Source organism: Thamnophis sirtalis, unplaced genomic scaffold, assembly GCF_051295495.1.
Source record: "Thamnophis sirtalis isolate CommonGarterSnake01/CBP01778 unplaced genomic scaffold, rThaSir2_p1.2 scaffold_6, whole genome shotgun sequence".
Taxonomy (NCBI): domain Eukaryota; kingdom Metazoa; phylum Chordata; class Lepidosauria; order Squamata; family Natricidae; genus Thamnophis; species Thamnophis sirtalis.
This window is the reverse complement of record NW_028261386.1, coordinates 1,475,079-1,499,074: the sequence shown is the minus strand read 5'-3', so window position 1 is coordinate 1,499,074 and position 23,996 is coordinate 1,475,079. Positions and strand designations below refer to the sequence as shown.

Sequence of the window (23,996 nt, the reverse complement as noted above, 5' to 3'; positions counted from 1 at the left end):
CCTCCCCCCCACGTAGCACCAAAGATATCCTCCCCATGGAAGAGAACAGCCTACAGCAAGTTTCACATCGGTGGCGCCGATTGGATTACGTGTTTCCACTTTGCTGCCTGCGACCTGGAGATATTAAATTAAGAGTCTCTTCCCCCCCCCCCCCAGTTTTCACGCACAAATTAAGCCTCGGAGAGCGCCAGATGAAAATTGGCACATCTTGAGCCAGGGATCCTCCAGGGACAAGAAAATGCGTAGACCCAGGCAAAAGATGGAGGAGTCATCGGAAGGGCAAGATTGGGTTTGAAAACGAACGTCGCCCACCGAAGCAAAAGCTCACGGCGAGGAGAAAAGGGAGAGTGATGTTTGTATAAAAACCAGGCAGTGAATTTGGCCCAGCTTCTGGTGACAATATACCTGTAATCTGCTTTAATGTCTTCCCCTGGCTAAAATCTATTTTCCAAAGCACCAGGAGACAAAACAAGAAGCAAGGGATGGAAACTAATCAAGGAGAGAAGCAACCTAGAACTAAGGAGAAATTTCCCGACAGTTAGAACAATGAATCAGTGGAACAGAAGTTGCCTCCAGAAGTTGTAAAGATGTTGGATGACCATTTGTCTGAAATGGTATAGGCTCTCCTGCCTGAGCAGGGTTGGGCAGGCCTATCAGCCTGACCTCAATACCAGGGAAGATTCTGGAAAAGATAATTTAAGCAACGAATCAAGAACGCCTAGAAGCAAACAAAGTAATAACCAAAAGCCAACATGGGTTTGTCAAAAACAGATCATGCCAGACTAATCTTATTGCCTACTTTGACAAAGTGACAAAACTAGTGGAGCAGAGGAATGCCGTCGATATAGTTTACTTGGACTTCAGGAAGGCATTTGATAAGGTAGACCATAACCTACTACTAGACAAAGTAGAAGAATGTGGGTTGGACAGCATCACCACCAGATGGATTCGTAACTGGCTGCCCAACCGCACTCAACGTGTAGTCCTCAATGGAACTGCATGTACACGGAGGGAAGTATGCAGCGGAGAAATTCATCCTTAATTCCAGATTGCTTCTCTCCTTGATTAGTTTCCACCCATTGCTTCTTGTCCTGCCTTCAGGTGCCTTGGAGAATAGTTTGACTCCCTCTTCTTTGGGGCAGACGCTGAGATAGTGGAAGACTGCTATCATGTCACCCTTAGTCCTTCTTTTCATTAAACTAGGTAAAGGTTAGTCCTGAACAATGAGAACAATTAATCCGTGGAACAGAAGTTGTGAATGCTCCAACACTGGAAGTCTTTAAGAAGAGATAGGACAACCATTTGTCTGAAGTGGTGTAGGGTTTCCTGCCTAGGCAGGGGCTTGGACTAGAAGACCTCCGAGGTCCCTTCCAACTCTGTTATTCTGGTATTTAATCAATCAATGAAGTAGAAGATTGTAACATGAACAAAGGAGGTTGACATTTATTTATTTTATTTATTTATTTGTTAAATTTCTAGGCCGCCCAATCCCGGAGGACTCCGCGCGGCATGCTATTCTGGTAATCGTAATTTCATTTTTTAGGTTCAACTACTCCTTGATTTACCACAATTCGTTCAAAGTTACAACGGCACTGAAAAATGTGACTGTACATAGTTACAGCCTTTGAAGCATCCCCATGATCACAGGACGGGGGGGAGATATGATAGTAGTGTCCCAATATCTCAGGGGCTGCCACAAAGAAGAGGGAGTCAAGCTATTCTCCAAGGCACCTGAGGGCAGAACAAGAAGCAATGGGTGGAAACTAATCAAGGAGAGAAGCAACTTAGAATTGAGGAGAAATTTCCTGACAGTCAGAACAATTAATCAGTGGAACAGAAGTTGCCTCCAGAAATTGTGAATGCCCCAACACTGGAAGTCTTTAAGAAGATGCTGGATAGCCATTTGTCTGGAACGGTATAGGATTTGCTGCCTAGGCAGGGGGTTGGACTAGAAGACCTCCAAGGTCCCTTCCAACTCTGCTATTGTATTGTATTGATCCATATTCGGACACTTGACAACTGACTCATATGTACGGACAGCTGCGATCCCCTTTTGCGACAAGCAAAGTCAACGGAGGGAGCCAATTCAATTAAGCACCGTGTTAGTAGTTTAACAACTGCGGTGATTCACATCACAAAAGTGGCAAAAAAAGTCTTAAAATGAGGCAAAACTCACTTAGCAGAAATTTCGGAGAGAGAACTACCTGTAACTTTGTATAAAAAAGATAATTCCTGGGATTTTCTCCCTTTCTACCTGAATCTACGGCCACCCGTCCCCCCAATCTTAGGAAAGGGAGGGAGATGCCGACAATTTTAAGTTTCTCCTGCAAAGTCTGGAGAGAAAGCAGAGTTGAAAACTGGATTTGGACCCAGGGTGTAAAAGGGAACTTGAAGTGCAGACAGAAAACAAGGAGACCTAATTGTGGCTGGCGTTGCCCGCTGATTTAGTGGCTCTCCAGGACAAAGGAAGATGTCTGCCGATTTTTAAAATGTTTGTTTATGAGCCTGCTTCTTGTTTACCTTAAGGGGGATTAGGACGCTGTCCACTTTTGGATTCCGTCCTCCAAGAGTGACAATTTGACCGCACGTCATTGTTTTCCGTAGCTTTAATTACAGTCTCCGAATGCATTTCGTATCTGGCCAACCCTTCATTTGGGGATTTAAGCAAAACAAACGCAGGGCCACAAACTTACAGAATATAAATCTAAAAGGGATGCTGCATGGGGCTTTTCAAGGATAATCCCTTCCAGGGCTGAATTAAAACAATATTAAGGAAAACAGGATGCTCCAAAAAGAAACACCGTCTTGAGGAAATAAGAAATGGAGCCAGAGAGTCACAGAAAGTAATTATGCTGGACTGGAGAGAAAAAAAATCAACGATAGCACTCCAAAATTGACGCTAACAAAGGAGTAGGCATACAATCCAATTTAACAAAATTAACAGCCTGAAAATCAACTATGCTGAAAATAATATACAGCTAGTTCTTGACATACGACGTTTCATTTAGTGACTGTTCAAAATTACGACGACGCTGAAAAAAATGACATCACTGTTTTTTACAATTGCATCCCATGATCAAAATTATCTGTTGACACAGTATCTGGTAAATAGAATAGAATAGTGAATAGAATAGAATATAACAGAGTTGGAAGGGACCTTGGAGGTCTTCTAGTCCAGTGTTTTTCAACCACTGTGCCGCGGCACACTAGTGTGCCGTGACATAGTGTAAGGTGTGCCGTGGGAAAAACACTTTATATATAGTCAATATAGGCACAGAGTTAAATTTTTTTAACATTTTCTAATGGTGGTGTGCCTCGTGATTTTTTTCATGAAAAAAGTGTGCCTTTGCACAAAAAAGGTTGAAAAACACTGTTCTAGTCCAACCCCCTGCCTAGGCAGGAAACCCCTACACCACTTCAGACAAATGGCTATCCAACATCTTCTTAAAGACTTCCAGTGGTGGGGCATTTACAACTTCTGGAGGCAACTTCTGTTCCACTGATTAATTGTTCTGACTGTCAGGAAATAGAATAGAATAGATATGGAATGCAATGCAATGGAATGGAATAGAATATATGGAGTGGAATGGGATAGAATGGAAGGGAATAAATAGAATAGAATAGAACAGAACAGAATCTGGAAGGGACCTTGGAGGTCTTCTAGTCCAGCTCCCTGCTCAAACAGGAGTACATATACCATCTCAGACAAGTGACCATCCAGTCTCTTCTTTAAAACCTCCAGTGATGAAAAAGCACCCACAACCTCTGGTGGCAAGCTGTTCCACTGGTTAATTATCCTCACTGTTAGGAAGTTTCTCCTTAATTCCAAGTTGCTTCTCTCCTTGTTTAGTTTCCATCCTTTGTTTCCCGTCTTGCCTTCTGCTGCTTTGGAAAATAAATTGACCCCCTCCTCTCTGTGGCAGCCCCTCAAATACTAGAACACTGCTATCAAGTCATCCCTAAGTTTTTCTTTTCTTAAGACTAACCGGAGCCAAAACCTGCAGCCCTTCTTCATATGGTTTAACCTCGTGGCCATCTTGATCATCTTATCCTTGACTTACGATCACAGTTGAGCCCAAAATTTCTGTTGCTAAACAAGAGAGTGGCTAAGCGAATTTTCCCCTATTTTATGACCTTTCTTGCCACAGCTGTTAAGTGAATCACTGGAGTTGTCAAGTTAGTAACACGGCTAAGTGAATCTGCCTTCTCCAGTGACGTCGCTTGGAAAAGCTGATCACATGATCCCGGGACGTTGCAGCCATGATAAATATGAGTTTGTCAGTTGCCAAGTATTTGAATTCTGATCATGTGACCACAGGGAAGCCTTGAAAACCGTCATAAGTCACATTTTTTCAGTACCGTTGCAACTTTGAACAGTCACTAAATGAACTGTTGTAAGTTGAGGACTACCTATGAAATTGGCTCAGAGGACAAAATGATCTTTTGTGTCTACTGGCCACAAAGGGGGCCTTCGACCCTACGACTACAGTCGAGCCCAACATTTGTGTTGGTAAGTGAGACGATTGTTAAGTGAATGTTGCCCCATGTTACGAGCTCTCTCACCGCCGTGGTTAAACGAATCACTGCTGTGCCTAAATTGCACTGTTAAACTGCTGTATTTATGACAGTTGCAGAGCCCCTGGGTCCTATGATCCCAAGTCAAGCCAGATTCACTTAACAACCATGTTACTATCATAGCTGCAGGGATTCACTTAACAACGGTGGCAAGAGTTCGTAAAATACAGCAAAACTCACTTAAAAGCGGTCTCACTTAGCAACAAAAATGTTGGCCTCGAGTTAATGAAAAGCAGAACTAGGGGTGACATGATAGCAGTCGTCCAGTATCTCAGGGGCTGCCCCAGAGAAGAGGGAGTCAAGCTATTCTCCAAAGCACCTGAGGGCAGAACAAGAAGCAATGGGTGGAAACTAACCAAGGAGAGAAGCAACTTAGAACTGAGGAGGAATTTCCTGATAGAATAATTAATCAGTGGAACAACTTGCCTCCAGAAATTGTAAATGCTCAAACATTGGAAGTTTTAAAGAAACGACTGGACAATCATTTGCCTGAAATGGTATAGGGCTGTGATCGCAAACCTATGGATCCATTTGCCAGGGCAACGCCTCACTGGCCAGCTGACTTCGGCCTTCTTTTGAGGCTGTTTTTCACCCTCCGGAAGCCCCCTGAGCACGAAAAACTGGCCCTACGGACAAACCGGAAATTCGGGAATGGTGACTTCCGGTTTGCTCGTAGGACTGATTTTTGCCCTCCGGGGAAGCCTCCTGAAGGCTCCGGAGGTTGAAAATCGGCCCTACGGACAAACCGGAAGTCACCACTCCCAAACTTCCGGGTTCCCCGTAGGTCCGTTTTTTGCCCTCCGGAGCCTTCAGGGAAGCTCCTGAGGCCTCCGGAGGGCATCCGGGGTGGTGGTGCTCTTTTTACCCTCCCCAGGCTCCTAGAAAGGCTCTGAAGCCTGAGGAGGGTGCAAAAACTGTGGCAAAAGGGCAGGGGTGTGTGTGTTGCTGGCTCCGCGTCCATGCACGCGTGTGTGTGTGTGTGTTGCGCGCATAGCATTATGGGTGTGTCATACCGGTGCACAACCCCTCTCCCCTGTGCTCCCCCACTTTTGGCACGGGAGCCACAAAAGGTTCGCCATCACTGGCATAGGGGTTCCTGCCTAAGCATGGGGTTGGACTAGAAGACCTCCAAGGTCCCTTTCAACTCTGCTATTGTATTGTATTGTAATTGTATTAATAAAAAGAAGGACTAGGGGAGACATGATAGCAGTCTTCCAATATCTCAGGGGCTGACGCAAAGAAGAGGGAGTCAAACTGTTCTCCAAAGCACTCTGAAGGACAAGAAGCAATGGGTGGAAACTAATCAAGGAGAGAAGCAACTTATTGTTATTCTGATTGTGGTCCTAAGTCAAGGTCTAAAAAAAGGGGAAAGCTACAGACCCAATTCCATTCATCTTTTTATTAGAAAGAAAGAAAGAAAGAAAGAAAGAAAGAAAGAAAGAAAGAAAGAAAGAAAGAAAGAAAGAAAGAAACCACAATAAGGCTGATAGAACAGTCATGCGTTTGGGCCTCCCCCACAAAAGGACCGTTCCGTGATACTCACAGCCAAGAAGGAGATATTGGTAGCACTGCACGGAATCTGCAGCCAGGAGCAGAGGGTGATTCAAGTTAAAAGGCGGCTGCAGTTCATTCCACTGGGGAGTTCTGCGGAAACAACACAAGAATATTAATATTTAAGCTGGAGGAGAGTTGGGGGGGAAGAGAGGGGGGGAAAGAAATCAGCATCTGTGTCATCACGTCCAATTATTTATGCAAGAGAATACCGTGTTTCTAATTATTTAAAGTCACTTGCTCCGAGCGTGGAATATTTCGAGACAGATGGGAAAAAAGGGGGTAACGGCAGGCCCGGTCTTCAAAATTCCGCGTTTTCGGAAAGGACCTGTGCAAGATGCAGACTCGCAGGGAGACACCTGGGCTGATCTTCACACTTGTGTTTTTTTGGGGAAAAGGGCCCGAGTTGGATAAACACCTCCTTCCATGCCAGACAAGTTGTCCTTCTAGCTCAACGTGATCCGTTTGAGCATTTTGATGGCTTCCTTCGGGTGGTTGCTCCCATCGTTCGCTGATTTACAGATTGACAGAGTTGGAAGGGACTTTGTAGGCCATCTAGTCCAGCCCGCAGCCCAAGGAGACCATTTTTTTGGTTCAAGTAGACTCCGAAACTGAACCTAGAACCTGTTCTGACCGAGGCTTCCCAAGAGCTCCTTGTTCCGACAAAATCCCCTTTTATTAATTTGCTGTGAATTCTACTCACTCACATCCAGCAAAGTCTTTCAAAGGAGGATTTACAGTCACAGACCTTCTCTGGCTTGGAGAGCTGCCAGGCCGATCTCTGCAGAACTTGGGAAGGAGTCTCGGGGAGTCAAGAACCAATGAAGCGAACTAATTGTCTCCTGCAAACTCCACTCCCCTTTCGCTCCTCTTTTATTTCCTCTGGGAGGGGCCATTCATGGTCCACCTGTGGCCTTACTCCCAAGTCAACCCCTGTTCTTTAGCTCTTCCCTTCGTCTGGCAGCTCTGCGCATGCGCACACTGGGAACAGCTCCAGCTGTTCTTCTGCTTCAATGATCTCTGACTCCGAAGGCAGCTGATAACTGTCCGACGGCCCTGGCCCCCTCTCTGCCTCTGACACAGAACCCTCATCAGAGCCTTCCCCAGACTCCAGGACTGGCCCATGTTCCTCCCCAACCTCCTCACTGTCCGAATCTGCTGCCAGCTCCACTGGCCACAACAGAAAGTTCAGCAGACCCAGAAGGGCCTTGAACATTGCTAGAAAACCTTCCTTCTAGGAAGACCCAAGAAACACTGACAAGCCGCTGGAATAAAAGTTGAGAGCAAAGATCACTCCTTACTAACACTGCTGATGTTACCTAGTTGGGTAATGAAACGTCCGTGAGAAAGCAACCAAGCTCAGAGAATCATGACGAGAAATGTCGTACGATGCAGACAGCAGCGTAAACACCCGAGAGCGTGGTGTGATCTCTTTTCTTTGCAGCAGAAGACAGGATATAAGTAGTCCTCGATTTACGACCATTTGTTTACTGGCTGCTTCAAGTTATGACAGCACTGAAAAAAATACTTATGACTGTTTTTTGAACACTTATGACTGTTGCAGCGTTCCCACAGTCATCCGAACAATATTCAGGCACTTGGCAACTGTTCTGTGTTTACGACGGTTGTACTGTTCCAGGGTCATGTTATTGTCATTTGCAACCTTCCCAGCCGGCTTCCGAGAAGCCAAGTATTATCCAGGAGGCTGGATTCACTTAAGGACCGAAGATCTCACTTAAGAATAGCAGGGATTCACGTATAGAACATTGCTTAACCATGAAAAATCCGGTTCCAATTGTGGTCGTAAATCGAGGACTACCTGCACAGAAGATGAAAGTATGTATCTTCCCAACCTCAATAAATTTCACAACAAATTAAGCAGGTCAGAATTTGCAATCCCATTAACAGGTACTCCTCGACTTACAACTGTTCGGTTAGTGACCGTTTGAAGTTACGATGGCACTGAAAAAAGGGACTCGATGGCCGTTTTTCACACTTATGACCGCTGCAGCTTTCCCCATAGTCACGTGATTTACATTCAGATGATTGGCTCCTGACTCATATTTAGGACGGTGGCATTGTCCCGGGGGTCAGGTGATCCCTTTTTACCACTTTCTGACCGGCAAAGCCAATGGGGAAACCGGATTCACTTAACAACCGCGTTAGTAATTTAACCACTGCAGCAATTCACTTAACAAATGTGGCGGGTAAAGTCGTAACCTGGGCCAAAACTCAGTTAACACATTTTCTCACTTAGCAAAACTCACTTAACGAATTGTCTCCATATCAATCTGGGGTTCAATTGCGGTCGTAAGTTGAGGACTACCTGCACAAGTAACCCAGGACAATCATGGCCTTGAAAGACCGAGTTGTGCCTTTTAATTCGGGCTGGCCTCTCCTCAGCTCCTGGGCAGAGCATCAATACAATACAACAGGAGAGTTGGAAGGGACCTTGGAGGACTTCTAGTCCAACCCTCTGCCTAGGCAGGAAACCCTACACCACTTCAGACAAATGGCTATCCAACATCTTCTTAAAGACTTCCAGTGTTGGGGCATTCACAACTTCTGGAGGCAACTTCTGTTCCACTGATTAATTGTTCTCACTGTTAGGAAATTTCTCCTCAGTTCTAAATTGCTTCTCTCCTTGATTAGTTTTCACCCATTGCTTCTTCCTCAGGTGCCTTGGAGAATGGCTTGACTCCCTCTTCTTTGTGGCAACCCCTGAGATATTTTAAGATTGTTATCCTGTCTCCCCTGGTCCTTCTTTTCATTAAACTAGACATACCCAGTTCCTGCAACTGTTCTTCATATGTTTTAGTCTCCAGTCCCCTAATCCTCTTTCTTGCTCTTCTCTGCCCTCTTTCTAGAGTCTCCACATCTTTTCTACATCGTGGCGACCAAAACTGAATGCCGTATTCCAAGTGTGGCCTTACTAAGGCCTTATAAAATGGTATTAACCCTTCATGTAATCTTGATTCTATCCCTCTGTTGATGCAGCCTAGAACTGTGTTGGATTTTTTCTCTCCATGATTAGTTTCCACCCATTGCTTCTTGTCCTGCCCTCAGGTGCTTTGGAGAATAGCTTGACTCCCTCTTCTTTGTGGCAGCCCCTGAGATATTGGAAGATGCTATCACGTCTCCCCCAGTCCTTCTTTTCATTAAACCAGACATACCCAGTTCCTGCAACCGTTCCTCATATATTTTAGCCTCCAGTTCCCTAATCGATTGGCTCAGACCAGGAATGAGCACTGGGGAAGACTGACGCTCGCCCATCATCCTTTCCACACCACACAATCAATTGAAAAAATAATTTAAAATGTCAAAGGCACTGACGACATTTTCTCAGCAATCCCTCTTCCATTTTTTTTCTGTAAATCAGGCCTAATTTCTCTAAATAGCTTTCAAAAGAGACTCCTTTGGAAGATGCTGAAAATGGTCCCTTCACGACCTGTGGACTTCGACTCCCAGAATTCCTGGGCCAGCATAGCTCAGAGTAGAGTTAAAGTCCACAGGTCGTAAAGGCACCATAATTGCCCACCCAACTTCAGGAATTCTGGGAGTTGAAGTCCACAGGTCATAAAGTTAACATAGTTGCCTATTACTGGCTCAGGAATTCTGGGAGTTGAAGTCCAAAAGTTGTAAAGGCACCATAGTTGCCTGCCCCTAGCTCAGGAATTCTAGGAATTAAAGTCCACAGATTAGAAAGGGGCCATAGTTTCCCAAATTATTTTGAAGCAAAGTAGAAAAGCCATGCGCTGTACTTGAGGTTGTAAGGGAATGGAACTTTACAGAAGAAAATAGCTCACGGATGAACTGATCAGTTTGATGGGGGGTTTTTTTTGCAGACATTTCATGATCCAAATAGGCAACTTCATCAATGCCAGAAGGGAGTGGGGTTTGCTGTGTGTGTGCGTGTGTGTGTGTGTGTGTGTGTTTGTGTGTGTGTGTGGTTTGGCGTGTCAAGGTTGGTGGGAGTGTACTTGTTGGGTCCTTGATTAAGCTGTTATAGATAGATAGATAGATAGATAGATAGATAGATAGATAGATAGATAGATAGATAGATAGATAGATAGATATGGATGGAGGTAGATAGATGGATGGATGGATGGATGGATGGATGGATGGCTGATGACCAGACAGATAGAGAGACATGTGTCAGGCCTGTAGTTATATCCCTTTTAGGATCTTTGGCCTGCCACACTCTCTCTTATTTCATTATGCTGTTTCATTAGTGTAGTAGTTGGGAGAGGGAATAGAAAGGAGTAGAATTTTGGAATGTGTTGTTGTCATTCCTTTCTGGAAGCCAAGGTCATCTTTTGTCTCTACACCTCTTCACCTGACTGGAACCAACTGGGTGGAGATGCCAGCGTGGCCGAAGAAGATTGGACCATGTGATGGATTTATAGGTGTGGGGATAAGATCATGAACTTTCAACTGGGTGGAATCCCAGGAAGTTTTCAGAATTGGGATTTCCAAAGATGTGCCAACATGTCTGTCTTATTAAATTGGAACTTTTAAGGATAGCTCTGCCTTGGACTCTGATATAATTCTGCATGATATTTGGAACGCTGACAACATGTTTTCCTTGATGATCTCTGAGTTTGGTTTTCTTGCAGACGTTTCATTACCCAGCTAAGTAACTCAGTACTAAACGTCTATGGAAATTGTCAGCCATCCAAGTCGTGGGCATCCCAAAGGACCTTTTTCAAAAGGCACCTGGACTTTCTTTGTTTCTTCTTTGAACACATTTCGCTTCCCATCACACCTTCAGTTCTGACTTCAGTCCGAATTGCAGGATGCAAAACAAGAGACGGGATGAAAATTGGATCATTCGACCGAGATCTCTCTGGGAGCTCAGAAGTCCCAGAGTCTTCTTTTCCACAGATTTATATTCCCTCAGTATAACTTTACGACATGGTGGCTAAGACGCTGAGCTTGTTGATCAGAAAGGTCGGCAGTTCGAATCCCTAGCGCCACGTAACGGAGGGAGCTCCTGTGACTTGTCCCAGCTCCTGCCAACCTAGCAGTTCGAAAGCATGTTAAAAAATGCAAGTAGAAAAATAGGGACCACCTTTGGTGGGAAGGTGACAGCATTCCGTGCAGCTTCAGCGTTTAGTCATGCCGGCCACATGACCAGGGAGACGTCTTCGGACAGCGCTGGCTCTTCGGCTTTGAAACGGAGATGAGCACCGCCCCCTAGAGCCGGGAATGACTAGCACATGCGTGCAAGGGGAACCTTTCCCTTTCTACCCCCTCTGGGCTTTGGGTAGCACCATCCATGTGCCAAAGACCCCTGAAACTCGTTTGAAGAGAATTATGAACATGGGAAGACAACGTGGACGCACCTGACGAGGGTCCAGCTAGCCCTCGGGCATGTCACCATTTCCAGTAGGGTGTCATCGCTGATCTTAGGGGTGGTGCTAAGAGGTCGGGGTTCCAGGACATGCTCCACCAGAGTCCCATAGCAGCTGATGATGTACAAAGACTCGACCACGAACTGCTTGGATTGATCTGCAGGGTAACGAGAAGACGGAAGGTTTACAGCTAGTCTTTGGCTTACAGCCATTCATTGAAAGGTACAACGGCATAGAAAAGAATTGATGTTAAAATATTCATGACTGGGAGAGACATGGGAACAAGGTCAGCCAATGAATAGGGCCTAGCAACTAAGTCAGCCAATGGGAGCTTAAACAGACCTGAGTCTGTGCAGAGAATTGAAACAGAAACTTAAGAGGTCTGCTGCTCTGAGAAGTAAACTAATTGTCTGTTTGGCTTGTCTGCTGATATGACACTAACTGCTTGTGTTTGCCTATAACTCTCCTGCCTTGTGTCACTTGGAAGAACCACCTGTTGGTATTGTACATTTATTCATCTATTCTTATGTATATAAAGAAGCTAATGAATCCAGCTGAATCAGTTATCTGTGTGTGGTTTCTGGATTTGAATTTATGCAACAAACTATGACAATTGATTTAGGGGTGGTTTTCACCCTTATGACCGTTGCAGCATCCCCGTGGTCAAATGATCAAAAATTCAGAGGCTCGGCCACTGACTCATATTTATGACAGTTGCTGTGTCCCTGGGGTCACGCGATCCCCTTCGGCGACCTTCTGACCAGCAAAGTCAATGGGGGAGCCAGATTCACTTAACGACTGTGTGATTACCTCCAATAGACTGATCAGATCCCACAGATTAGGCCTCCTCCGAATTCCATCCGCCGGCCAATGCCGACTGGCGACTACCTGGAGGAGAGCCTTCTCTGTGGCTGCTCTGACCCTCTGGAACGAGCTCCCCGTGGAGATTCGAACCCTCACCACCCTCCGGGCCTTCCACAAAACCCTTAAAACCTGGCTGTTCCGACAGGCCTGGGGCTAAAGAGTTTTTGCCCCCCTTCTCGAATGGTATGGTTGTTGTGTGTTTTTAAATTTTGTATTGTTATGTCTTGTCTTTTTTATCCCCCTGTCTGTACCCCCTTCCCTGATTGAATTGTGAGCCGCCCTGAGTCCCCTTCGGGGAAAAGGGCGGCATATAAATGTAATCAATCAATCAATCAATCAATTAACTTAACAACTGCAGGGATTCACAAGAAGTGTGGCAAGAAAGGTTGTAAAACGGGGCAAAACTCACTACACAGCTGTCTGGCTTAGCAGTAGAAAATTTGGGCTCAACTGTGGTCATTAGTCGAGGAATATCTATACAGGTAGTCCTTAACTAACAACAGTTCATTTAGTGACTGTTCAAAGTTACAACGGCACTGAATAAAGTGACTTATGACCATTTCTCAGAGCCAAGGTGGCGCAGTGGTTAAATGCAGCACTGCAGGCTACTGCTAGATCAGCAGGTCAGCGGTTCAAATCTCACCGGCTCAGGGTTGACTCAGCCTTCCATCCTTCCGAGGTGGGTGAAATGAGGACCCAGACTGTGGGGGGCGATATGCTGACTCTGTAAACCGCTTAGAGAGGCCTGAAAGGCCTATGAAGCGGTATATAAGTCTACTGCTATTGCTATTGCTATTTCTCACACGACCATTACAGCATCCCCGGGGTCATGTGATCAGAATTCATATGCTTGGCAACTGACTCGTATTTATGATGGTTGCAGCGTCCTGGGGCCATGTGATCGTCTTTTGTGACCTTCTGACAAGCAAAGTCAACAGGGAAAGCCTGATTCACTTAACGACCATGTAACTAACTTAACGACCGTGGCAAGGAAAGTCGTAAAATGGGGCGGAACCGACTTAAAACAACTGTCCGGCTGAGCAGCAGACATTTGGGGCTCATTTGTGGTCGCATGTCAAGGACTCCCTGCACTTCGGGCTTTCCAAAGTCAGCATTTTCACTCCGCACCCGGTGCCAATTGATCCCCTTCTGCCTGCCCAGAGCTTCCCATCACTCAGCATCCAGCGGAGTCGGACGCCTGGCATGTCAATTTTATTTATTTACATAAATACAAAATCTATCAGCGCGACGACTAATGCTACCGCTCTGCTCGGGGAGGTGAATCGCTGAGAAATGAGGCTCTATTTTTGGAATTTCCCAGAAAAAAAAATGCAATCCGGAACACATTAACCTTGGGTTCTTTTACAACGCTCCTGCATTATACCCTTGCATTTCTTGGGCTTTCGGTTTGGCTGGCCTCTGGCCAGGCAGCGCTTCAAGTTTGACTATCCCTCGCTTCGGGCTCAAATTGGAATCGGGAGCAGGTTATTTACCGTATTTTTTGGAGTATAAGATGCACCTTTTTCCCTCAAAAAAAAGAGGCTGAAAATCTGGGCGCGTCTTATACACTGAATACAGCATTTTTTTGCTTCCAGAAACCCCACCCCCTTCACCAAAATGGCCATGGAGAGCCTTTAGGAGGCTTTCAGAGTGATCCTGGGGGCTGTGGAGGGCAGAAATAAGCGAAAAACGGGCCGTTTCTACAAGCCTTCTAAAGGCTATGCATGCCCCTTTTTTGAAGAAAAAAAAATGGGCCCATTTTCACAAAAAATGGGCCCTTTTTGGGAGGTCTGCAGAGTGCAAAAACTTTTTTTTTATTTGCCTCTTCAAAATTTTGGTGTGTCTTATATTCCGGTACATCTTATACTCTGAAAAATACAGTATTTATTTATTCAAACCGGAAGCGGTTATTTATTTATTTGTGAACATTTATAATGGCCACTCAAATCCCACTCTTGGTGATTCCGGGTGGCATATGAGAATAAAATCCCAACATGTGTAACTGCAACCAATTTTGGTCCCCCAAAAAGATGTTGAGACTCTGGAAAAAGTTCAGAGAAGAGCAACTAAGATGACCAAAGGCCTGGAGGAGAAAACATCTGAAGAACAGCTGCAGGATTCGGCTTTAGCTAGTGTAAAAAAGGGACGCGGTGGCTGAGTGGCTAAGACGCTGAGCTTGTTGATCAGAAGGTTGGCAGTTCAGCGGTTCGAATCCCTAGCGCCGGGTAGCGGAGTGAGCTCCCGTGACTTGTCCCAGCTCCTGCCAACCTAGCAGTTGGAAAGCATGTTAAAGAATGCAAGTAGAAAAATAGGAACCACCTTTGGTGGTAAGGTAACAGCGTTCTGTGCGACTTCGATGTTTAGTCATGCCAGCCACATGACCACGGAGACGAGCACCGCCCCCTAGAGCCAGAAACAAGTCTAAAGAAAAGAAGGATAGGGGAGACGTGATAGCAGTCTTCCAATATTTGAGGGGCTGCCACAAAGAAGAGCTATTCTCCAAAACACCAGACAGAAGCAAACAAGAAACAATGGATGGAAACTAATCTAGGAGAGAAGCAATCAAGGGCTACTCATAAAAGAACACACACACAAACAAACACACACACAAGCCAAACCCCACCCTCCAACAATGGCCATAACAATCAAATGATCCATTTGATGGGCTCCATCCCACTCTGGGGTCCTCAGAGCCCGTTGGCAAAAGCAGGGCCTTGTGAAAACGTGTCAAAGAGGGGAACAACCTTATAGCTAGACACAATATTCCAAGTGTGGCCTTACCAAGGCCTTATAAAGTGGCATTAACCCTTCACGTGATCTTGATTCTCTCCCTCTGTTGATGCAGCCTAGAACTGTGTTGGCTTTTTGGGCAGCTGCTGCACACGGCTGGCTCATATTTAAATGGTTGTCCACTAGGACTCCAAGATCCTTCTTTACAATGCTCTCAGTGGTTTACAATGTTAGCATATTGCCCCATGGTCATGAATAGCATTAGTAATAGCATTTAGGCTTATATACCGCTTCACACAGCTTTACAGCCCTCTCTAAGCAGTTGAGAGTCAGCCTCTTGCCCTCAACAATCTGAGCCTTCATTTACTAACCTAGGAAGGATGGAAATCTGAGCCAACCTTGAGCTGGTCAGGATCGAACTTCTGGCAGTGGGCTGCAGAATTATCCTGCAGTAGTGCATTCTAACCATTGTGCCACCAGAGCTTCCTTGCTTCCTTCCTTCCTTCCTTCCTTCCTTTTCTCTCCTTCCTTCCTTCCTTCCTTCCTTCCTTCCTTCCTTCCTTCCTTCCTTCCTTCCTTCTTTCACAATAGCACTTAAGACATATACCGCTTTAGAGTCCTTTACACCCCTTTCTAAGCAGTTGACAGAGTCAGCCACTTGCCCCCAACAATCTGTTTCTACTGTGTTTTTATTTCCTCTTTGACTGCATTGTATGCCACCCAGAGTGGCTCTTGATAGTGAGATGTGAGGCATATATATTTAATAAATAAATATAGCGATACCTCGATATTCAACTGCTTTGAAACTCGTCGGATTGGATACTCAACACATTCTGACCTGAACATTTTGTCCCAGTACTCATGGTTTGTGTAGTACTCAACAAACCAGAATTGTCAGTGTCAGCTGCATTGTGTCACACTAAAGGTAAAGGTTCCCCTCGCATATATGTGCTAGTTATTCCCGACTCTAGGGGGCAGTTTCAAAGCCGAAGGGCCAGCGCTGTCTGAAGACGTCTCCGTGGTCATGTGGCCGGCATGACTAAATGCTGAAGGCACATGGAACGCTTCTATCTTCCCACCAAAGGTGGCTCCTATTTTTCTACTTGCATTTTTTAACATGCTTTCTAACTGCTAGGTTGGCAGAAGCTGGGACAAGGAACGGGAGCTCAGTCCATTACGCGGCACTAAGGATCCGAACCGCCGAACTGTCGACCTTTCTGATCAACAAGCTCAGCATCTTAGCTACTGAGCCACTGCGTCCCACTTGTGTCGCAATAAATTATGTCTTATGGGAAACAATTGTTTGGTACTCATTGTTTTTGGTGCTCATTGCGGCTCTCGGAACCAATTTAATGATGAGTTATTGAGGTATCGCTGTGCGAGGACAGTGTCAGTCTTAGCACTGATGACGTTACCTAGTTAGGGTAATGAAACGTCTGCAAGAAAAGAAGCAAGCTCAGAGAGCACCAACGACCCCTCGGTTGTTCCACCGGTTGTTTGGTTTTCCGTGCACAAACCTTTGTCTCTTTTAAGGGCAGGATTGCTCGTAAACCACGAGCGGGATGAGCCGAAGGCCGCCGCGACGCAGAATTCCCCTCCGACAGATTTGCTGGGTGAAATTTGTGGAGCCGGTTTGCTTTTGCTTTGAAAAAGAGAGAGAGAGAGAGAGAGAGAGAGAGATCAAAGTCTAATTAAGGATGAAGTAATCCACCAAATGGAAATTGTATAAGCCCGGGAAACTTATTTTCTCAGAACTAAGGAGAATCGATGAAAGCTGGAAGACGGAACTGCGGCAGCTGAGCGTTTCAGAAATGCAAATTCGACATGTCCCTTTCGTAAGGCAGAAATAGCCGAGGATATTAACAAATTACTTGTTCAGCGACTTCAGCCAGGATTGGCACGAAGGGGCTTCTAATGGCTTTTGGACTTAAGGATGAGCAGGAGAAGACCTACCGTATTTTTCGGAGTATAAGACGCACCGGAGTATAAGAAACACGAAGGCTTTGAAGAGGCAAATAATAAAAAAAAGGTTTTGCACTCTGCAAACCTCCCCAAAATGACACATTTTTGCAAAAACTGGCCCGTTTTATTTATTTTTTCAAAAAAAGGTATGAATACCCTTTAGGAGGCTTATAAAGTATTCCTGGAGGTTTTGGGGGGGGGGCAAAATTGAGTTTTTGCTGATTTCTGTCCTCCCTAGTCCCCAGAAGCACTGTGGAAGCCTCCTAAAGCAGTGTTTCCCAACCTTGGCAACGGGAAGCGGTCCGGACTTCAACTCCCAGAATCCCCCCAGCCAGCATCGCTGGCTGGGGGATTCTGGGAGTTGAAGTCCGGACCGCTTCCCGTTGCCAAGGTTGGAAAACACTGTCCTAAAGGTTATGCACGGCCATTTTGGTGAAGGGGGTGGGGTTTCCGGAGGCAAAACAAAAGACTGTATTCAGTGTATAAGACGCACCAAGATTTTCAACCTCTTTTTTGAGGGAAAAAGGTGCATCTTATACTCCGAAAAATACTACCTGGGTAGAAATAAACAAGATTCACCCCTCTCTCTTTCTCAAGACTGTATCCCTGAAACCAGTTTGGGGCTGTCAGGAATAAACCTATAGAGCAGAGTTGGCGAACCTTTTTGGCACAGAGGCCTGAAATTGCGTGCATATCAAAAACCGGAAGAGCAGCTCCTTGATGGGCATGTGCGCGCTGGGCAGCTGCCCTTCTGGTTTCCACCATGCACATGCGCATCGACCACCGGGTCTTCCGGTTTCTGGCACGCATTCGAAGAGCAGCTGCCCAGCGCACATGTGTGCACCAGAAACCAGAAAAGCAGCTGCCCAAGTGTGCATGCAAGCGCCGCAAAGATGATCTTGCGGTTTCTGGCATGCACATGCGCACCGGCCTAGTTTTCTGGTTCCTGGTGCACATGAAGACCGGCTGGCCGGGGCCCATGCGTGTACCGGAAACTGGAAAATCATATTCCTGGCACTTGCATGGACGCCGAGTGGCTGCTTTTCCAGTTTCCGGTGCTCCTGCATGTCAGGCCTGCAGCCATCTTTTCTTTTGGATCTTTGGCCTGCCCCACTTTCTATTATTTTACTATACATTTTTTATTGTGGGAAAATGGGAGGTGGGGATTGTATGGAGTTAGATGAGATGTAGCCATAACAACATTCTTTCTAGAAAGCCAAGGTCATCTTTTGTCTTTGCACCTCTGCACCTGACCAGAACTGGAGGGGTGGAAGCTGCCAGCATAGCAGTGGGAGATTGGACCATGGGATGGACTTGATGGGTGTGGGGGGCAAGATCTTGAACTTTCAACTGGGTGGGAAAACTGGGAAGCTTTCAGATTAGGGTTTCCCCAGATGTGCCAACGTGGCTCTCTATCAATTGGAACGTTGAGGAATCCTTTGCCTCAAACTCTGATTTACTTTTGGATGCTATTTGGAACCCTGATGTGTGAAGACCAATGGGCCGGAATTTGGAAGAGTGACAGCTTGCATGCCCAGAGAGATGGCTCTTTGTGCCACTTCCGGCACATGTGCCATAGATTCGCCATCATGGGTATAGAGCAAGGGTCCCCAACCTTGGCAACTTTAAGCCTGGCAGACTTCAACTCCCAGAATTGAAGTCCTCCAGGCTTAAAGTTGCCAAGGTTAGAGACCCCTGGTATAGAGGAGCTAATCCTCGACTTACAACCACAATCAGAATTCCCCGTTACACTAAGCGAGGTGGCAGCAAATTGAGTTAGACCGGATTTTACATCACAAGTATTTTTTGTTTTTTTAATAGCCAGGATTGTTAAGCTATTCAGCATGATTGTTAAATGACTCACACAGTCGTTAAGTGAATTTGGCTCCCCCTTTTGAATTGGTTGGTCAGAAGCTGAATTCCGGGAGGCTGCAACTCTCCTAAATTCATGCCAGTGGCCAAGTTGGCTTGAATTATTTTTCGTCACGTGGTCACACGGAGACGCTGCCACAGTTGTCAGGGTGAGAAATGGTTCGTAACTCGCTTTCCTCCCCCACCCCCCAGCGCCGTTGTAACTTGGGACGGCTGCTAAAGAAACATCTGTAAGTCAAGGATTTCTGGTACCCAACTGGATCCCAGGGGGATGAAAGCTATTGGGCTGCTCTCCTGTCAACGGGCGACTCTGGGACTCTGCAGGGATGGGCATCAAAGAGCGCCCTGTTTAGATAATATTGGGAGCTCCGTATGAACTGCAAGTCAACATGCCTTTCAGGAAGTGTTTGAGGTCAGCTTGTACCAAATTCGGAGGAGAAGTTTATTTCCAAGCATTCCGTTCCCAAACTTTAATCACATTATTATTATTTGCAGGTGTTCCCCCCCCCCCCCCCCCGTCATTACCAAACATTGTTGATTCAAAGGCAAAGCAAATGATCAGCTTTTTTGTATACTGGGTGGAAGACAAGTGGAGTTAGACGCGCATGCAGAAATATGGATGGCAAATGGGAAGAGAAACACAAGCATGCCTCAGAGAGGGACAGTGACATGCGCATCTTAACACCGAGTTGCTATTAAGTACTTGGTGATCATCTCTCTCTCTCTCTCTCTCTCTCTCTCTCTCTCTCTCTCTCTCTCTCCCTCCTAGCTCTATCTATCTATTATCTCTGTCTGTCTGTCTCTCTATCCATCCGTCCATCCATCCATCCATCCATCCATCCATCCATCCATCCATCCCTATATCTATATGTCTGTCTATGATCTATCTACTCTACCTATCCATATCTATCTACCTATCATCCATCCATCCCTATATATGTGTCTCTTTCTGTCTGTCTGTCATCCATCCATCTTCATCATCAATCTGTCCATCTGTTCATTCATCCGTCTATTCATCTCTCTCTCTCTCTCTCTCTCTCTCTCTCTCTCTCTCTCTCTCTCTCTCACTCACTCACTCTCACTATCTCTCTCTCCATAGCTATATCTATTGATATTCATCCATCCATCTATTCACCCATCCCTCTAGTTATCTGTAGTCATTTATTTAAAACCACTATTTGTAACCACATTCCCAAAATGTGCTTAGGATAGTGTAGGGATACATACATAGTGCCTGTCTACAACTTTTTAACGCCTTTTCTTTTCCTTCCCTTCCCTCTTCCTTTCCTTTCTCCTTTCGTTCTCTTCCCTTCTCTCTTCCTTTCCTTCTTTCTTCCTTCCCTTCCCTTCTCTTCCCTCTTTCTTTCCTTTCTCCTTTCCTTTCTTTCCCTTCCCTCTTCCTTTCCTTTCCTCTTTCCTTCTCTTCTCTCATCCTATCCTATCCTACCCATTGCTTTCAATTTCAACACCTCTGAGATGCATTGACTTCAGCCTCTAGAATCCCTTAATCTGCCTGCTTAAGGACAGGTGAAGCTAAACTCGATTTCTGAAGACAAAACAGGGACAATGTTGGCTTTTATAAGGAATGGGATGCCAGCCTAGAAGCCTTCAGCCTGGCCCAGCGGGGTGATGCTTCTCTCCCAAAGATTGCAACGTTGTCAAGGATATTGGCTTTCTCTACTGACATTGTGGAACTGGAAAAGCGCAGAATTGTGAAGTCTTGGCAGGAGGTTCAGGAGAAAACATTATAAATCAAAGAAAGGAAAGTCGTGACTGGAATACAGGTAGTCCTCGACTTACGACCGGTCGTTTAACAAACCTTCAAACCTATGACAGACTCCCCGTAAAGGTACATATGATATAGTTTTGAAGTTCTGACACCTGTAGCCCTCACCCACCCACCAGTCACATGACGGCATTTCGGGCCCTTGGCCAAAGTTTGCATTTACAGCCACAGTTGTGTTTTGCAATGTTTTGCCAAAAAAAAAAAAAAAAAATGGTCTGTATTTCCGGATTTTGGCATAACATCCCAGAGTCAACAACCATTGCTGCAAAAAAACCCCCAAAAGTTGCGAATTGGGGCAAATTACGTGATGTTCCACTTAATGACCATCCTGACTTACCGGCATTATTATCATGGTCATAAGTCAAGGACTACCTGGAAGCAGAACTTTTCAACAATGGGTGAAGATAAGTTCCACATGTAGAAGCCAGGTCATTCTATGAAATGTCCATTTCGGTGAATTTTAAACACAGGTGGTCCTCGATTTACAACCATTCATTTAGTGACCATTCAAAATGACAATTGACTCATATTTATGGCGCTTGCAGTGTCCCAGGGTCACGTCATTCTCCTTTCGTGAACTTTTGACAAGAAACCTCAATGGGGAATCAGGATTCGCTTAACGACCGTGTTGCTAACTTAACAACAGTGATTCACTAAAGAAGCATGGCAAGAAAGGGTGCAAAATGAGGTGAATCTCATTTAATAACTGTCTTAATAACTTGCTTAGCAACAGAAAGTTTGGGCTCAATTGGGGCCATAAGTTGAGGACTACCTGTACAGAGATATGAATTCAATTTTTTATTGTTTTTCCATTCCCCGATAGAGACAAGTGTTGTGTGGTGATATAATATTATACATTACAATATAATAGCAGAGTTGGAAGGGACCTTGGAGGTCTTCTAGTCCAACCCCCTGCCTAGGCAGGAAACCCTATACCATTCCAGACAAATGGCTATCCAACATCTTCTTAAAGACTTCCAGTGTTGGGGCATTCACAACTTCTGGAGGCAACTTCTGTTCCACTGATTAATTGTTCTCACTGTCAGGAAATTTCTCCTCAGTTCTAAGTTGCTTCTCTCCTTGATTAGTTTCCACCCATTGCTTCTTGTTCTACCCTCAGCTGTCTTGGAGAATAGTTTGACTCCCTCTTCTTTGGGGCAGACCCTGAGATAGTGGAAAACTGCTATCATGTCACCCTTAGTCCTTCTTTTCATTAAACCAGGTAAAGGTTCCCCTGCACAGGCTTGCTAGTCGTTCCCAACTCTAGGGGGCGGTGCTCATCTCCGTTTTTAAACCGAAGAGCCAGCGCTGTCCGAAGACGTCTCCATGGTCATGTGCCGGCATGACTAAATGCCAAAGGCGCACGGAATCTGTTACCTTCCCACCAATGGTGGCTCCTATTTTTCTACTTGCATTTTTTACGTGCTTTTGAACTGCTAGGTAGGCAGAAGCTGGGACAAGTCACGGGAGCTCACTCCGTTACGCGGCGCTAGGGATTCGAACCGCCGAATCCTGATCGACAAGCTCAGCTTGTCTTAGCTACTGAGCCACCCTCTTCATTAAGCTAGACATACCCAATTCCTGGATTGTTTGAAACCTGGGACGAAGAAGGCTCCCTTCATCTCAACAGGATGAAAGTGAGGAAAACGGATCGGCTGATCTTCCCCGCAAAGCTCAGGATGGAGTGAGCAAAGTTCCAAGTCAGAGATGCAACGTCTCCCTGACGCCCTGCGAGAGTGGCGACTGTGCAAGGACCGTCCGGTGGGAGAGGACAGTAAAATCCCTGGGATCCTCCCAGGCTGTTTCCCTGGGAGCTGACCATCACCGTCAAGGTCAGTTCCCCCGCTCCCTTCCCAAGCCCTCCATGGCCTACAAGAGCGATGCTTTTTCTCAAAGCAAAGATCAACACTTTTTCAAGGAAACGGAATTGAGGATGCCCTATTTACACCAAGTCTTTAAAAGAAACCTCTTTTCCCCAGCTCAGGAAACTGGAAGCTGCCAAAACAGTTTCCATTTAAGAACGGTGTTTTATACACAGGGGGAGGAGAAGATTGTAAAACGCAGATCGCTCTTGTGGTTAGAGCAGTGTTTCTCAACCTTGGCAACTTGAAGATGTCCGGACTTCAACTCCCAGAATTCCCCAGCCAGCATTCGCTGGCTGGGGAATTCTGGGAGTTGAAGTCCGGACATCTTCAAGTTGCCAAGGTTGAGAAACACTGGGTTAGAGTTATGTGAGGAGGAGGAAGAGGGAGAAAGCGTGTCCGTGCACCCACAACCACAATGCGAATGCACACGTCCCTCCCTCCCCACGCCCTGTTTTGAGCCTGGAAAGCCTCCTGCACCAGCCCGGAATCAAAATCGGGGAGCAGTGCCATCGGTTTGCCATTACGGGTTAGATTATCCGGACTTTTAACCCTGGTTAGGAGAAGAGGGACACTTCCTGGACTTACGTTTATCAAATATGCCCAGGTAGTCCTCGACGTACGACCACAACTGAGCCCCAAAGTGTCTGCTGATAAGCCAGACGCTTCAGTTTTGTCTCATGTTACGACCTTTCTCGCCACAGTTGTCAAGTGAATCGCTGCAATTGTTAAGGTAATTGCACGGTTGTTAAGTGAATCTGTTGCTAAGGGAGACATATGTTAAATGAGCATTGTTTCATTTTATGACCACAGTTGGAAGACTGCATTCATGTTTGGTTGCCATGACATAAAAAAAGATCTTGAGACTCTAGAAAGAGTGCAGAGAAGGGCAACGAAGAGGATTAAGGGAACGGAGGCTAAACCGTGCAATGAATGGTTGCTTTAATTGGGTATGAAAAGAAGGACCAGGGGAGACATGATAGCAGTCTTCCAATATCTCAGGGGCTGCCACAAAGAAGAGGGAGTCCAGCTATTCTCCAAGGCACCTGAGGGTAGAACAAGAAGCAATGGGTGGAAACTAATCAAGGAGAGAAGCAACCTAGAACTGAGGAGAAATTTCCTGACAGTCAGAACAATTAACCAGTGGAACAGAAGTTGCCTCCAGAAGTTGTGAATGCCCCAACACTGGAAGACTTTAAGAAGATGCTGGAAAGCCATTTGTCTGGAACGGTATAGTGTTTCCTGCCTAGGCAGGGGGTTGGACTAGAAGACCTCCAAGGTCCCTTCCAACTCTGTTATTCTAGTCTAGTCTAGTGATAAGAAGGACTAGGGGAGACGTGATAGCAGTGTTGCAATATCTCAGGGGCTTCCAAAGAAGAGGGAGTCAAGCTATTCTCCAAAGCACCTGAAGGCAGAGCAAGAAGCAATGGGTGGAAACTA

General features: G+C 45.8%; 1 protein-coding gene across 7 annotated transcripts in view; it reads right to left on the bottom strand.

Annotated features, from left to right (window-relative positions):
• Positions 1-23,996, bottom strand: part of BCAS3 (BCAS3 microtubule associated cell migration factor) — a 686,211-nt gene that overhangs the window by 340,904 nt on the left and 321,311 nt on the right. For 6 of the 7 annotated variants that reach the window (XR_015696858.1, XM_087717092.1, XM_087717090.1 and 3 more), the window contains exons 18-20: positions 16,592-16,716; positions 11,472-11,637; positions 6,119-6,219 (exon numbers count right to left, since the gene is read on the bottom strand). Coding sequence is in view for 6 of the 7 variants with exons in the window: in XM_087717092.1 (XP_087573218.1) it covers positions 6,119-6,219; positions 11,472-11,637; positions 16,592-16,716 (392 nt within the window). In the remaining variant the exon portion in view is untranslated. Of the gene's footprint in view, positions 1-6,118; positions 6,220-11,471; positions 11,638-16,591; positions 16,718-23,996 lie in introns of all 7 variants that reach the window. The other variant, XM_087717094.1, reaches the window with a different exon arrangement.